The sequence below is a fragment of the Carassius gibelio genome, chromosome B9 (assembly GCF_023724105.1).
Source record: "Carassius gibelio isolate Cgi1373 ecotype wild population from Czech Republic chromosome B9, carGib1.2-hapl.c, whole genome shotgun sequence".
NCBI lineage: Eukaryota > Metazoa > Chordata > Actinopteri > Cypriniformes > Cyprinidae > Carassius > Carassius gibelio.
The window spans coordinates 12656021-12669630 of NC_068404.1; the positions used below are offsets into that span (position 1 = coordinate 12656021).

A 13610-nucleotide genomic window follows, 5' to 3' on the forward strand; every position below is an offset into this window, starting at 1 on the left:
ACCAAAATAATATAAATATATTAAAAATTAAATTAATATGTTCATTTAAACGCATAAAATTGAAGTTTCAATGAATTTATCTGTACCTGATTCTTTCATTCAACCATACAGTTTGCCAAATATATAATGGGGTCTAATCAGTTTCTCTCTCTCTCTCTCTCTCTCTCTCTCTGTTGTCTGTTGTGTTTGTTTTGTAAAATGTGTTTGGGTAAGAATATATATTTTCTTCCTTTATCCAGCCCACTAGAGGAATCATTATTAACCACAAATAATCTACAGTTTTTTTTTGTTTGTTTGTTTTTTAAAGAAATATGAACAATTAGACATAAAGCTTTATATGTTTAATGAAGCCTCCATTCACATAAGGGAAAATATTTTAGATTTCTCTCCCCTCTCACCAGATGTAGTGCCTCTTGGTCTATAAAAATAATGTGTGAAAATGTTGTGTCAGAAGTATATTTCTAGTGAATAGCCAAACCAAAACAATTTACAAAATAAAATAATAAATGAAAGTATTGATAATATGAGCTGAAAAAAAAGAAAAATTTATAGATCATGCTAGATTATTATAGGCTATTATTTAGCCTAACTGAAGCTTAAAATTAAATAATTAGTTTGAAATAAATTACAAGAAAATATTTCATTTATTTTGATTTCATTGTAAAGTAATACAAATTGAATGGCTCTGTATTCTTGACATGGACTAAGCATTTTGTAAACAAACAGAATTTCAGGTTTAAAATAACATTAAAATAATAATAATAAACAATTAAACAATTAAAAATATAAACATAATTTTAACATGTGAATAAATGCATGCATTGTAACAACTGAGACAGAAAAAGAGGGTGGATGAATTCAATAGTATCTTTATTTCTTCTTCTTCTCTTGTGTTGAGTTGAACCAGGCATCTAAAAGCTTCTTGCTGTAGTAGATTTGCCATGCGTGCACCTGAATAGCGATCACCATGAGTAGATACATCACAGAAACGGCAGAGAAACCAAAGATAAACCGGTAAGCTTTTCCATGTCGGTATAACTGCTGGGCCAGTGGAAACATTTCCATTGCACCAAAAATCAAGGGTGCCACTGAGAACAAACCAGCACTGATCATGGGGATCACCAGATAGCTGATGTTGTTTTTTGGCATGGCCAGGGCTCCAATAAGCGAGGGCAGGAGACTCAAAAGATATGGATACTCCCACTGATAGGGCATGGCCACCAGATCATGTGACACCAGATTCAGATGACTAACAGCCACCTGAGCAGCTACCAGTATCCATATGAAGAAATGCACTACGGTGAGCTTCTTAATCTCTGATTTCAATGAAGCACTGAAAGACATATTCAAAGTTCAGATACATATTCTGATATAGGATACATATTAGCAGTTATTGGATAAGTTTTAGTTACCTCATCTGATAGTGAGAAGCCACTTTCTCTCTATGTTTAAAATCACTCCCATCAGTACCTGCAGCTCTTGGTCCTGTACGCGATGCCATTGCTGATTCCCAGATGACTGTAACAGCATGTAAATATGTGCTATTCACATACCCTAATACATTACATATTTAGAAATATCTAAAAAATGCTAAAATGAAGTATTCATAATGTAACGCATCAAGCTACACAATAACTACTGCAACATCTAATAGCCTATAGGGTCCCAGTATGACATAGTCCTGTAATATCTGAACATCTGCGCAAACTTACATTAAAAATTAAACCCGACATATAGCCCAAGCAAAGCGTATGTATTTCACGTTTATAAACGTAAAAAGGGGAAACATAACTATTTATGTCTATTTAAAATAATGAAATAAAGGCATGCACATCTAGCGACCGGTTTCCGGATGAAGCATAATTTGACTGTTTGAACTGACAGACGGATCACTGTAAATTCAAAGTATAGTTATTTCATGCGATACGACTTTTAATAAATGACTTACCTTATGAAGTGATGAAATGCGCCGAAAGCTACAGTGAGATTAGATGTTGAAACGTTAACACAAAGGATTTTTATCAATGAAGGCAATAATGTGTTGCTCATGCGCACCAACTCCGCCCCTCCGCGCAATGTGATGTGACCGCGCAGCATCCCGGGCTGCGCATCCTCAGCATCACCGAACACATCCGACACCGAACGAGTCGGATGCGATGGCTTGGCTCATGAATACTGAAGAGGTTCCTGACCATTCTGATTTCCCGAAAGAAGAGGATGTAACAGCTCACGAATCCATAATACTATGGTGAAGGATAGGCTAATGAATATTAATTAGGACCTGTTATCAAGAGGTTATCATAGAACGTGAGTATAATAAAATGAAAGTTCAAAGAATATTTTACAATCTTCTTATCCCTCTCTCTGTTTTTAATGACTAAGAAACAAAGTTACCACACTAATTACTAGTATTGAATAGTGGGACTATTATTCACAAAAGAAACTGTGTCACATTTTGAAATGACTAATAAATGAGCATAGAATAGGTGCAGAAGTGAACTGCAAGAGATCACTAGAACTAAAATGTTTAGAGTATCTATTTTCATACATGAATACGATTTTATTAGAATCTTAACAAAATCAGAGTGCAAGAATATGAAGGACAAACAGTTATGGATGTAAATCATTTTTATTAAAAAATTCAAAGAAAAAGCCACAATCAAATTAAAATAAAATGGGGTGGGATGTACTCAAACTGATATTTTTTTGCACTGTCATTGAAAGTGACCAACATAAAAAACAAAGGTTATTATACAATCAGTAGTCAAAAATGGGTAAAATTTCATCCAACAGTTGAAAAATCAGAAGGTGAATTCAGAATAGGGTGGAAACAAAGGACGTAATGTGATATATATAATTGATGATCATGAGATTTAAAGTATTGTGAACTTTCATCATTTTGATCAAAGTTCATTATAGAAACAGAAATGGTTTTCAGACAAATTAACATTTAGAGTTTAAAACTAATGTTTTTTTGGGGGTGGGGAGTTTGGCTAAAATAAAGTCTAGCACATACACACATGCTCTTTCATTCTCATGTAGACACATTCACACACACACACACACACACACACACGCACACGCACACGCACACACACACCTACAAACAAATTCATACTTTGGTTACAGTTCACATAGAGGTTGTGTTATAATATTACAAGTGTGCAAACCCTTTAACAATTTTTTAAATCATTGATAAAGAAAGAGAAACATGATATGTGACATTTTTGAAAAAACTTAATGGCTTTTCTCATCTCATTTAAAGCGAATACCTTAGTTATCATGCAAATGTCATTAAAATAGTTTTCTAAACATTTTAAAGCATGTATACTCATGTTGGATACCACCAATTAAACAAATACATAAATACAATACAAAAATCTGTTTAAATGTGGTGTGGAATTGAATATTCTTACTACAATCTGTGAGAGTCTTTGTGCAGGTTGTATCTTTACAGACACAGTATTGTGTAATATAGCATTGCATACTCATACAGTCTGTAGATTGATATTGTTTGGTTGTGTTTAAAGGAGCTGTTTCTATGAGCCTTCTTTCTTCCCAGTGAAAATACTGACATTTTTTTAAAAGTCATACATTTTGATGTCAGTTCTTTCTTCCCCTCTTAATCCTTAAAAATATTTCCCTTATTCTTGCGGTCTACATTGGGTACAGCAAAAAGCCAGAGAAGGAGGAGTGGACATACTGTCCTGCATAAAATCCAGCTGCCTGGTCAGATGGTAACTGTAAATAAACTGTGTCTCCTGGTTGTAATGGAATCACAGCACTCCCAGATGCTTGATCCAGGTATCCCTTCTTGTACTCATCATATGTATACATAAGTGGCTCGCCATTCCTGTAGAGCCCAACCCATACATTGGCACCTTTGCAGTGCACATGATAGGCAAAATAGTAGATGCCTGGGAGGTCACAGGTGAACACACCAGTCTGAGGGTTGTAATTCTGACGCCCATTATACAGTATTTTGTCAAGCACTATTGGTGTGCCAACTGGGGGGAATGGTGTGGTCAATTGGGCTGTGAAAGCAGGCATCTCCAGACCATTGGCACCCATCATATCACCCCCACCAGCATACTTCCCTTTCATGTACCCACCAGATTTTATACCATCTATAGCAGGGCCCATCTCAGGAAGAACACCCATCAGGTCAGGAGAGGGAGGGGGGCATGGGGGTCCAGGAGGCCCCCGTGGACCTGGGAGTCCTGGCTGACCCGGGGATCCATTTGGGCCAGGTGGGCCGGCTGGACCAACAGGACCAGGGATTCCAGCAATGCCTTCACCAGGTGTACCAGCTTGACCAGGTGAACCAGCTTCTCCTTTTGGCCCAGAAGGTCCAGGAGGCCCAATTGGTCCTCCTGGCCCTGCAAGTCCTGGAATACCTTTAGGACCCTGTGGTCCTTCAGGGCCAGTCTGACCGGGTTCTCCTTTAAAACCAGGTAAGCCCAATGGACCTGGGGGACCAGGCAGACCTCTGCTTCCTCCTTCTCCTTTGGGACCTATGGGTCCTGGTTGCCCTCTTGGCCCAGGTTCTCCATCTTCACCTTGGAGGCCTGGTTGACCAGGAAATCCTGTAGGACCAGGTTGCCCCATAGGTCCAGGATCTCCCTTGGCTCCTTCTGGCCCTCGCTCTCCTTTTAGACCTGGGGAACCAATTCCTCCTGGTGTCCCCATTGTTCCTGGAGGGCCCGGAGGACCAGTTTGACCAGGGGGACCTGTCATGCCTGGTTGACCAGTGTATCCTTTGTCTCCTTTTGGTCCTTGAGGACCAGGAAGCCCTCCCATCCCTTTGTCACCTTTTGGGCCAGGGTATCCAGGTTTGCCAAATCCAGGTAATCCAGGTTTACCAGGCAACCCTGGTGGTCCTTGTAATCCTTTGTGGCCAGGGGCACCTGGCTGTCCAGGTAATCCTTTTTCTCCTGGTACTCCAATACCAGGGGCTCCATGTGGTCCTTGTAGGCCTTGTCCACCAGGTGGACCCTCTGGACCTGGCTCCCCAGACTCTCCGGGTTTTCCTGGCATACCAGGTGGACCTGCTACACCAGGAAGGCCAGGCTTACCGACCCCCGGTATTCCTGCCTGCCCTGGGGTGCCAGGTGGTCCAATCGGCCCTTTTGGTCCTTGTGGGCCTGGTTGTCCAATTCCTCTGTCTCCTTTAGGCCCAGGTAACCCTGGGAGACCAGGAAAACCTTTATGTCCTGGCTCTCCCTTTGCCCCTGGCTGTCCTGGTAATCCTTGTCCACCAGGCTTTCCTATTCCTGGCAGGCCGGGGGGTCCAGGATGGCCGGGGGGCCCAGTCATGCCTGGTTGTCCCTCTTCACCTCTGGGTCCCTGTTCACCTTGCTGTCCAGGCTGCCCAATACCTCCTGGCTTCCCAGGCATACCTGGCATTCCTGGCTTACCAACTCCAGGAAATCCTGGAGGACCAGGAGGTCCTGGCTTTCCAAGAGGGCCTTGTATTCCAATACCTTGAGGCCCAGGAGGTCCTTGGGGCCCAGGTGGACCAGGGGGCCCTTGTGGTCCAGTCTCTCCTTGAACACCCTGCTCACCTCTGGGAATTGTCTCACCTTTGTAAGGGAAAGCAGGGTCAGTACTACAGTGCTATTTATACCATATATAGTGTGACCATAAGTGCTAAGATACACAAGCTTTCATACCTTTGATATCTTTGCCTTTGTTTAGGTGCATTGGTAGGTCTTTTCTGTAGTGTGGATATGGCATATGTGACATATCCTTTCCCATGCCCATGTGAGGCATCTGTGGTAAGAGTTGATGTTGTTGAGGATGTGGTTTGTGCCCATAATATGCACCACCAAAAACTGATGGCAATATAGCCAAATGCACCAAAGCTACTATGAAAGAAGCCATGGCCATGGCCTGTGGAAAAAAAATAAAACAATTAATAATTAATTCAATGGTTAGTTAGGTTAACAATTAATTATCCTAGAAAGTGATACATCAATACATTTGAATAATCCAAAATAACTGTTAATTAAATTAAACATAAACATAACTAAATAACAACTAAATGACCATTAACAAGTTAGTAAAAGGACCTAATAAGTGATGTAAAATATATATTGCTAGCAATATCAATTAATTATAATCTCTGTAGCACACCCTGTTGTCTGTTATGTAATAAAAACATAACAAGCAAAAAATATTATATACCATGTTAAGATATGAAACTACCAAATTACTACCAAAGTGCCTACTGAGAGATCATATAAGCACAATACACCTTTTCCTTTACAAAGGAAGATTATGCAACTATTCATTATAATTGTAATATTATTTTAGCTAAAAACAAAAACAATCAACAACAGTTTTATCTTGAAATTTAATCATACATATTGTATGATCATTTTCAAATCCACAGATGCAGGCCATTTACAGTAGTTAAAAATGTTAAGTGTAAATGTCTAAGAACAAAAGAGAACTCTTTCAGAAAACATACAAAAATCCCATATACCGACCTCAGACTGTGTAATTAATAATACTACATTTCAATGTTAACATCACCTCCTATAATTATGCAATCATCTCATACCTTCTTCAAATATTTGATTTGAAATTAGACATGACTTTCTCAGTTATCTAAATTTAGCCTATACTCACCTATAATAATGACCTTGCTTTTAAACTGTAAAAGCAAGTCAAAGGACAGGAAGCAACCTGTTTATTGGAATTTCTCACTTCTAAGGATCTCTATTGAAGTTCTAAGGAACATGAAAGGAACTTTCAGTAATTTACCTTTCACACTGCAGAAATCCCAGACAGTAAACAGTGGGTGTTCATGTATGCTTACATTGTTATATTTCCATGTAATGTTTTGCTTGTCTCTAGTTAAATGACAAAATAAGCTTTCACTTAACACACTGATACTTCATTTCTTACAAAAAATAAAAAAATAAAAAAAGATGTGAATGAAACAAAGATTGCCTCAAAATGACGGAAGTGATGGAGCTGACCTTTGGCTTTTTCTCAGGCTCCTGAGAATCACACAGATATGCTATGGGTCATCTGGTTTTTCTGCTCTTTGAGACTTTGAGATGTAATGATATAGTTTCTGGTCAAAGACCAATCAGGAGGAGCTGTAGACTATCATAAATCATTTTTAAATCTGATTTAGCTTCATGTAACACCAATAATGTCCGCTATACATCAAAAGCTTGTTAAAAAAACATTAACATGTATATGTGCCACTAACCAATTCATTAATTGTAATGTTTTTGCAATACACATTAATAAAGTGTTGTGACAACATTTATCAGATTATGGTATAAGCAGAGCTGGGTAGATTACTTATAAATTGTAATCAGTTACTGATTACAGAATACATGCCAAAATTTGTAGTCAGTAATATAATCTCTTAGATTACACATTTTTGGTAACGTAATCTGATTACTTTTGGATTACATTTAGATTACATTTGTGCTAACCCTTAATTGATAGCCCATATATTGAATTAGCCTAATCTTGTACTATTTTGAAATTATAAAGAAAAAATATATTCCACAAAATATATTTAATTCACCAACAAGAGCAACAATTGCTTCTTTTTCAAGTGCAATGTGTGGACAGTTAATACTAATTCTAATGTGCCTTGCTGTTAGTGTTTGATAGTAACACTGAATAAAACTTATAATTAATTACATATAATTAAGTAAATTTAGAAAACAGCTACACTACAAAAACCAATGTTGAAAAACATGAAATTCACAGCAATATCACTGCTAGGTTAAATATTTAATTAATAAAACATTAGAAGTGCATATGAATGTATCAATGAAAGAAAAAAAAAACTACATTGCAAACATGAATTTTGAAAAAGAAGAAGAAAAAAGGAAATTTAGGAGAATCAATGAATCGTGAACAATTTATTATCATTGTGTAAATAAAATGTAATCATGTAATCCATAAAAAAGTAACTGTAGTCTGATTACGGGTATTTAAAAGTAGTTTACTCTAATTACAAGTACACACATTTGTTGGCTACAATTATGAGAGCATATAATCAAATCACACATTCTCAAATGCAAACACTAATGTAACCAACACAGTTTTCATATATCCAAGAGAAAAAATTAAATGTAGAAGAGAAGAAAAAGAAAAAAAGAAGAATGTAAGCCAAAGTCCTTTTCAAGAAAGTTTGTTTACTCAGCGACCATATCTGCAATTTATCCAGGGATTAGTTTTGGGCATCTCCATCCTATCTACTTGAATGGGCAAGTCCCAAATCTCAAACTCTGTTTGCTACTTTTAAGTAACATGAAAAAGATTGAGTAAACACCAATGTAGACCTTTTCACTTTATCCGCTGGCCTCTTTTCTCTACTTCACTCGCTCACATTCTCTCCCAGACCTTTTTCTTTTTTTGGATTTCGATTTTTCAAAAGGTTGGACACAGAGTCTCATTCACTCAAAAAAAAATAAAGCAAAATCAAATCTGTGAACAAGTACAATATGATGAGCAGGAAAGGTACTCAGTAACATAAGTGCTAACATTTGCATTACTGCAATGACTAGAGCAACATACACATACCAGTGATGATTATATTGTCATAATTAAAATATGAAACATAGTCAGAAAGAAATAAACAGACTTATTTATTTATTTCTTGATGGTCTGAACATATACTGTAAAAGCTAATGTCCTGAAACCTCAACATATAATAATACTTTGGATATATACAGTATATATATATATATATATATATATATATATATATATATATATATATATATATATATATATATATATATATATATATTTATATATATATATATATATATATATATATATATATATATATAATATATGCATGTTTGGTGTATGTGTGTGAATGTCCATATTTAAATTAAATCAACAAAGTTTAATATTAGAAATTTCTGTTATTCCCTTAACTATTTTATGGCATATCATGAGTTAAATATGGCACATAATGATCATATTTCTTGTCAATTTGATTTATTTTATTTTATTCAGCAATTGCTGAAAAATTACTGTAAAGACATTCATCAATATTCATGTTATTTCTTTTTCAAGATTTAAAAAATGCTGTTTCTTGAAAATATTAAGCAGCACAACCATTATAATTAGTTATTTTAAAACGTTATAATATTTTAGGTTTAACAGTACTTTTGATAAAACAAAAGCAGCAGATTAGAAACTTTGTTCAATAAATAAATAATTAAATAAAATTGTACCAATCAGAATTTTTGAACAGTAATGTATAATAAATTAATAGTATAATTTCAGCTTCAGTGTTAACATCACCTTGCATAATCACACAGTCTTCAATCTTTTTCATTTGATATTATACAACTGAAGAAATGAGTCGCCAACTCTGTGGCATCTAAATTTAGCCTTTACTTTTCAACGTGGCCTCTGAACCCAGTAAAAATGAAAGTCCTCCATGCTATTTGTGAAATGCTCTTCTGGAATCCCATCGCTTCGGTAACTGAATGAATGAACACCTCAGCAAATAAGTCTATTTAAACACTCACTTTCAGACTCTCACTGAGACCCAGATGGCCAGCAGTGTTTACAGAAACTCTTCCCTGCTCTTGTCCGCCTAGTCCCTCATTCTTCCCTTCTGTCTTTCATTTCATTCAGTCTCTCACACCCATTTCTCCCATCTTTACAGAGCGCTGCGTTCACAAAGAAACACACAAATCATCAATGACAAGGCACCTTTATTCTAGCTCTCTATGGGAAGAAAGGAGAGGGGTGATTTTTGGTGCAAACCAAGGGAGGCTTTCAAGAGGCCATGATGCAGCCAATATATTCCAAACTATCTGTTGAACTACTTGGCTAATATCTTTTTTTATTTTTACAGAAATCTTCACACATGAAAGGTTGATTTAAGTTCAAATAGTTTAATATGTGAGAAGATTAGTGTGGGGTTATAGATTTATAGAAGAGACAAGAAACTAGCATATCTAGGAAAGAAGATGTCAATGATAAAACACAAGTACACTGTAACTGTATCAAAATTGTATATTGGAGTTAGATTAGCATTCAATTTCCAAACTGAGTTAACTGATATGTGGAACTGTGATCCAGGAACAACTGAATTCTGGGAATCCAGATAGATGAGACAGAGACTGTACTGCTTGTGTTGTTGCAGACCAATCAAAAAGTGCTTAAAAAAATAATTCTCCAGTCAACCTACAGAATATGGTCTTGTGATGTAAGCAGTTAATATCTCATTTTATCTACTGTATGATGCAGCAGCCAGGCGCACAATGTTGTGCCATGGGATTCACAACTCCCAGCCCAGCTGTGAAACAAACAGGCCTTTTTGAGGTAAAACAGAGTCCTTCTCTCTAAGCATCTGTTGGGTCACTTAGAAGCATTTTAACAGCTGAGCGTTAATAAGAGTGAGAAACACAGCAAGGGTCTGCTAGCCTCAAAGTGCATGTGTGGAGAGAGAAGAATGTCTGTAGAAGAGAAAGAATTTAGCACTTCTAGATTAGATTTGCAAAAGGATTTAAATAATTATGCTATTTATGTATAGAAATTCTGAAGTATTACAATAATTAATAACACATTCTGATCTCTCCAATCACCAATGCAACACTTGTCAAAATAGCAAATAAATTGGAATAAATCATGCTACTCCATATTATACACATACTATGACATTAATAATAGGATTGAACTGAGAGGCCCTTTTTGTCTATAATCTACTCAATTTAAATGAAGGTTAATTCATGGCAAATTAATATATCCCCGTCTTTCAGTTTCACTGATTATGCAATGCTTTATTCATTTGGATTGAGATTTTGGATAAATTTGAACATTTCTCTTTACCTGTTGTCTCACATGTATAGGTTTGATGACACACTAAAGTGATAGTGAAAGCTGATTGGCTTTAATGGTTCCCTCCGACAATGATTGGTTATATTTGCATTTTTTTTTTTTTTTTTTTTAGTATTATTCACAAGTGTTAATCTCCAGTGCTAACATGTAACAGGTGTGTATGAATGGTTACTGGCCCAATATTAGCAGATGCATCTGCCATCAACCTTTTAATAACTTCAACAGAACTTAATAAAGGTGCCAGAAATCTCTCACAGCATTACTGTTACACGCTGAAACTGTTAGATTGTCATCACACAGTCTATTTCTGAAACAATGAAAGGCTGCCCTCCAGAAGTCAGATCTTATTGTGCATCTAATGGATGTCTGCTTTGTGTTCTTACAACTGAGGGTTAAGAGTCCACTATCAGGTACACATTATTACAATCACACATGTATGCAAAGAAGACTCCATATGGCTGCCACCAGGAGAGGGAGCTCACACATTAGCTTAGAAACTTCCCACCAAACTTGCTAAAGCTGCTCAGTATTTCTTTAATACATTTGATAAATAAAATATGGATGTAAACTGTCATGTATAACCACCCATAAATGATTGAGCAAGCTACAAGATTATATACATCACATTTCATGCAGTAAAATTCGTCAGCGTCATGTCACACAGAGATAAATAGTGTATTTCCCCAAAAAATGAAACACAATTTAATATCTTTGCCTGTTACGATCAGTGCAGTAGGGAGGCTTCTAAACTCCCTGACACTGATACAGAAATATGCTAAATAAAATGATCAAAAGACGTAATTTTCTGTGTGTGTGTATATATATATATATATATATATATATATATATATATATATATATATATATATATATATATATATACTCATTAAACAACAGTTTCCCTTATTTGTCATTGCTTGTCTGCTTTATCATCATTTTGCAACAGTTTTGCAAATTATAGTGTGCATCAAAAAGCACTGAGACAAGCAGTTGCAGACAAATTAAATTATGAATATATAATTGTATTTCCTTACCTTTCCTTTGAACGGCCGTAGGAGGAGATATTCTCAAAGATTCTCAAGCTCACACTCAGAAAGACCCTGAAAAACACTCCTTGACCAACTGACCAATGCAAACTGGACTTAAACAAGAAACAGTCTGCAGACGGTGACCTTTTATCCACAGCAGGGTGGAGTCAGAGAGCAGGGGAGGGAGAAGAGAGGCTGATAGAGAGAGATTGCTACAGTATGGATGAACATATGTGACAGTATAAAGGTGCAGTGTTTCCAGGGTAGACACTGAGATTTGTTTGATTTTCCAGAATCGCTGTCTAGTGATGGGCAGCTTCACCCGTACTGTGGTGCAAGAAGTCTATAGACTTTCCTGCTCACTGATTAGTCACCACATTCTCAAATGAGGTAGGGCTGCACTGTTAGGGTTACAACTGGAAAGTGACTCGAAATGTGGAAAAAAACATTTCCACTTGAGATAAGTGTAGTTAAATATTGGTGCATCAACAGTAGTAATTCACAAAAATAAATCTGAAGTTGTATTTAAACTTATTGAATATTTTCAAGTATCGAAAATATGATATGATATGATATGATATGATATGATTTATGAGTTTTTGGAGTCTTTTAGTTTATTTTTGAAAGCCTCTTATGCGCACCACGGTTGCATTTATTTGATCAAAAATACAGTAAAAACAACAATATTGTGAAATATTATTGGTTTAAGATATCTGTTTTCTATTTTATCATATTTTAAAATGTAATTCATTCTTGTGATGGCAAAGCTGAATTTTCAGCCGCCATTTCTCCAGTCTTCTATGTCACATAATTCTTCAGAAATCATTGTAATATGCTGATTTAGTGCTCAAGAAATGATCAACTTTTGTATTTTATAATAATTTTTTAAACCAGTTCTGCAGCTTATAAATTTTGCAGAAACCGTGATAGGTTTTTTTTTTTTTTTTTTCAGGATGCTTTCATGAATAGAAACTTCAAAAGAACAGCATTTATTACAAATAGAAAACATACTTAACCTTTAAGCTACCTTTATATATGTCTTTTCATCAATTGAATGCATCCTTGCTGAATAAAAGTATTAATTACAAAAACTATACTGAACACTAACACTGTACATAGTGTTATACAGTCTTCCATTTATTTATTTATTTTATTTTTTCATTCTGATTTTATGTATTGTGCTTTAATAGAATAAAAATGAAAATGGTTTCATGTCATTGTGATTTATCATTAAAATTAATACTGTACTTATGCTATACAAAAATCTCAAGTGAACAGAGCTCATTAGAGCAGATATGAGATCTGAAAGTTTGGTACATAACGGCACAAGCACATTAGTTTGAGAGGAGCATTGGGTCCCTATGGGGACAGGTACAATCAGTGTGCTTAGCCTTTGGTAATCAGTGTGGGAAATAGGCTGATATTGCCCTCAACCCTGTGTTAATGAACAGTCAATTACAGGGCTTTGCGGACTGAAGTGGGGGTAAAGTGTGTCCACAGTGACGCCAACATGTGAAACGAAAAGTTTTTCCAAACCTTCTTCAGTCTGTTATAACAAAATCAACTGTGATTACCTTATGAGCATTTCATTCATGCCTGCATTTCCAGTGCCAAGAATGTGTTCGACTAACACGTCATTAACCTTTGCAACAACAGCTGTATAAAGCAAACCCACGGGGAAATGTGTTATTTAGTGCTGACATTGTGCACATGCAGAAGATCAGATATACAGATCATTTA

The 13610-nt window shown here is 36.0% G+C and overlaps 2 protein-coding genes across 2 annotated transcripts; both read right to left on the reverse strand.

Annotated features, from left to right (window-relative positions):
* Nucleotides 1-722: 722 nt before the first annotated feature.
* Nucleotides 723-2073, reverse strand: jagn1a (jagunal homolog 1a). Its single transcript, XM_052566361.1, has 3 exons — nt 1949-2073; nt 1413-1518; nt 723-1333 (listed from the first exon to the last, which is right to left on the reverse strand). Exons 2-3 carry the CDS (start codon nt 1499-1501, stop codon nt 871-873), a joined length of 552 nt encoding a protein of 183 aa, XP_052422321.1. The 5' UTR covers nt 1502-1518; nt 1949-2073; the 3' UTR covers nt 723-870.
* A 537-nt stretch (nt 2074-2610) lies between these two features.
* col8a1a (collagen, type VIII, alpha 1a) lies at nt 2611-11982 on the reverse strand. The gene is made up of 3 exons (XM_052564872.1): nt 11877-11982; nt 5673-5892; nt 2611-5582 (listed from the first exon to the last, which is right to left on the reverse strand). Exons 2-3 carry the CDS (start codon nt 5887-5889, stop codon nt 3658-3660), a joined length of 2142 nt encoding a protein of 713 aa, XP_052420832.1. The 5' UTR covers nt 5890-5892; nt 11877-11982; the 3' UTR covers nt 2611-3657.
* Between the last annotated feature and the right edge of the window lie 1628 nt (nt 11983-13610).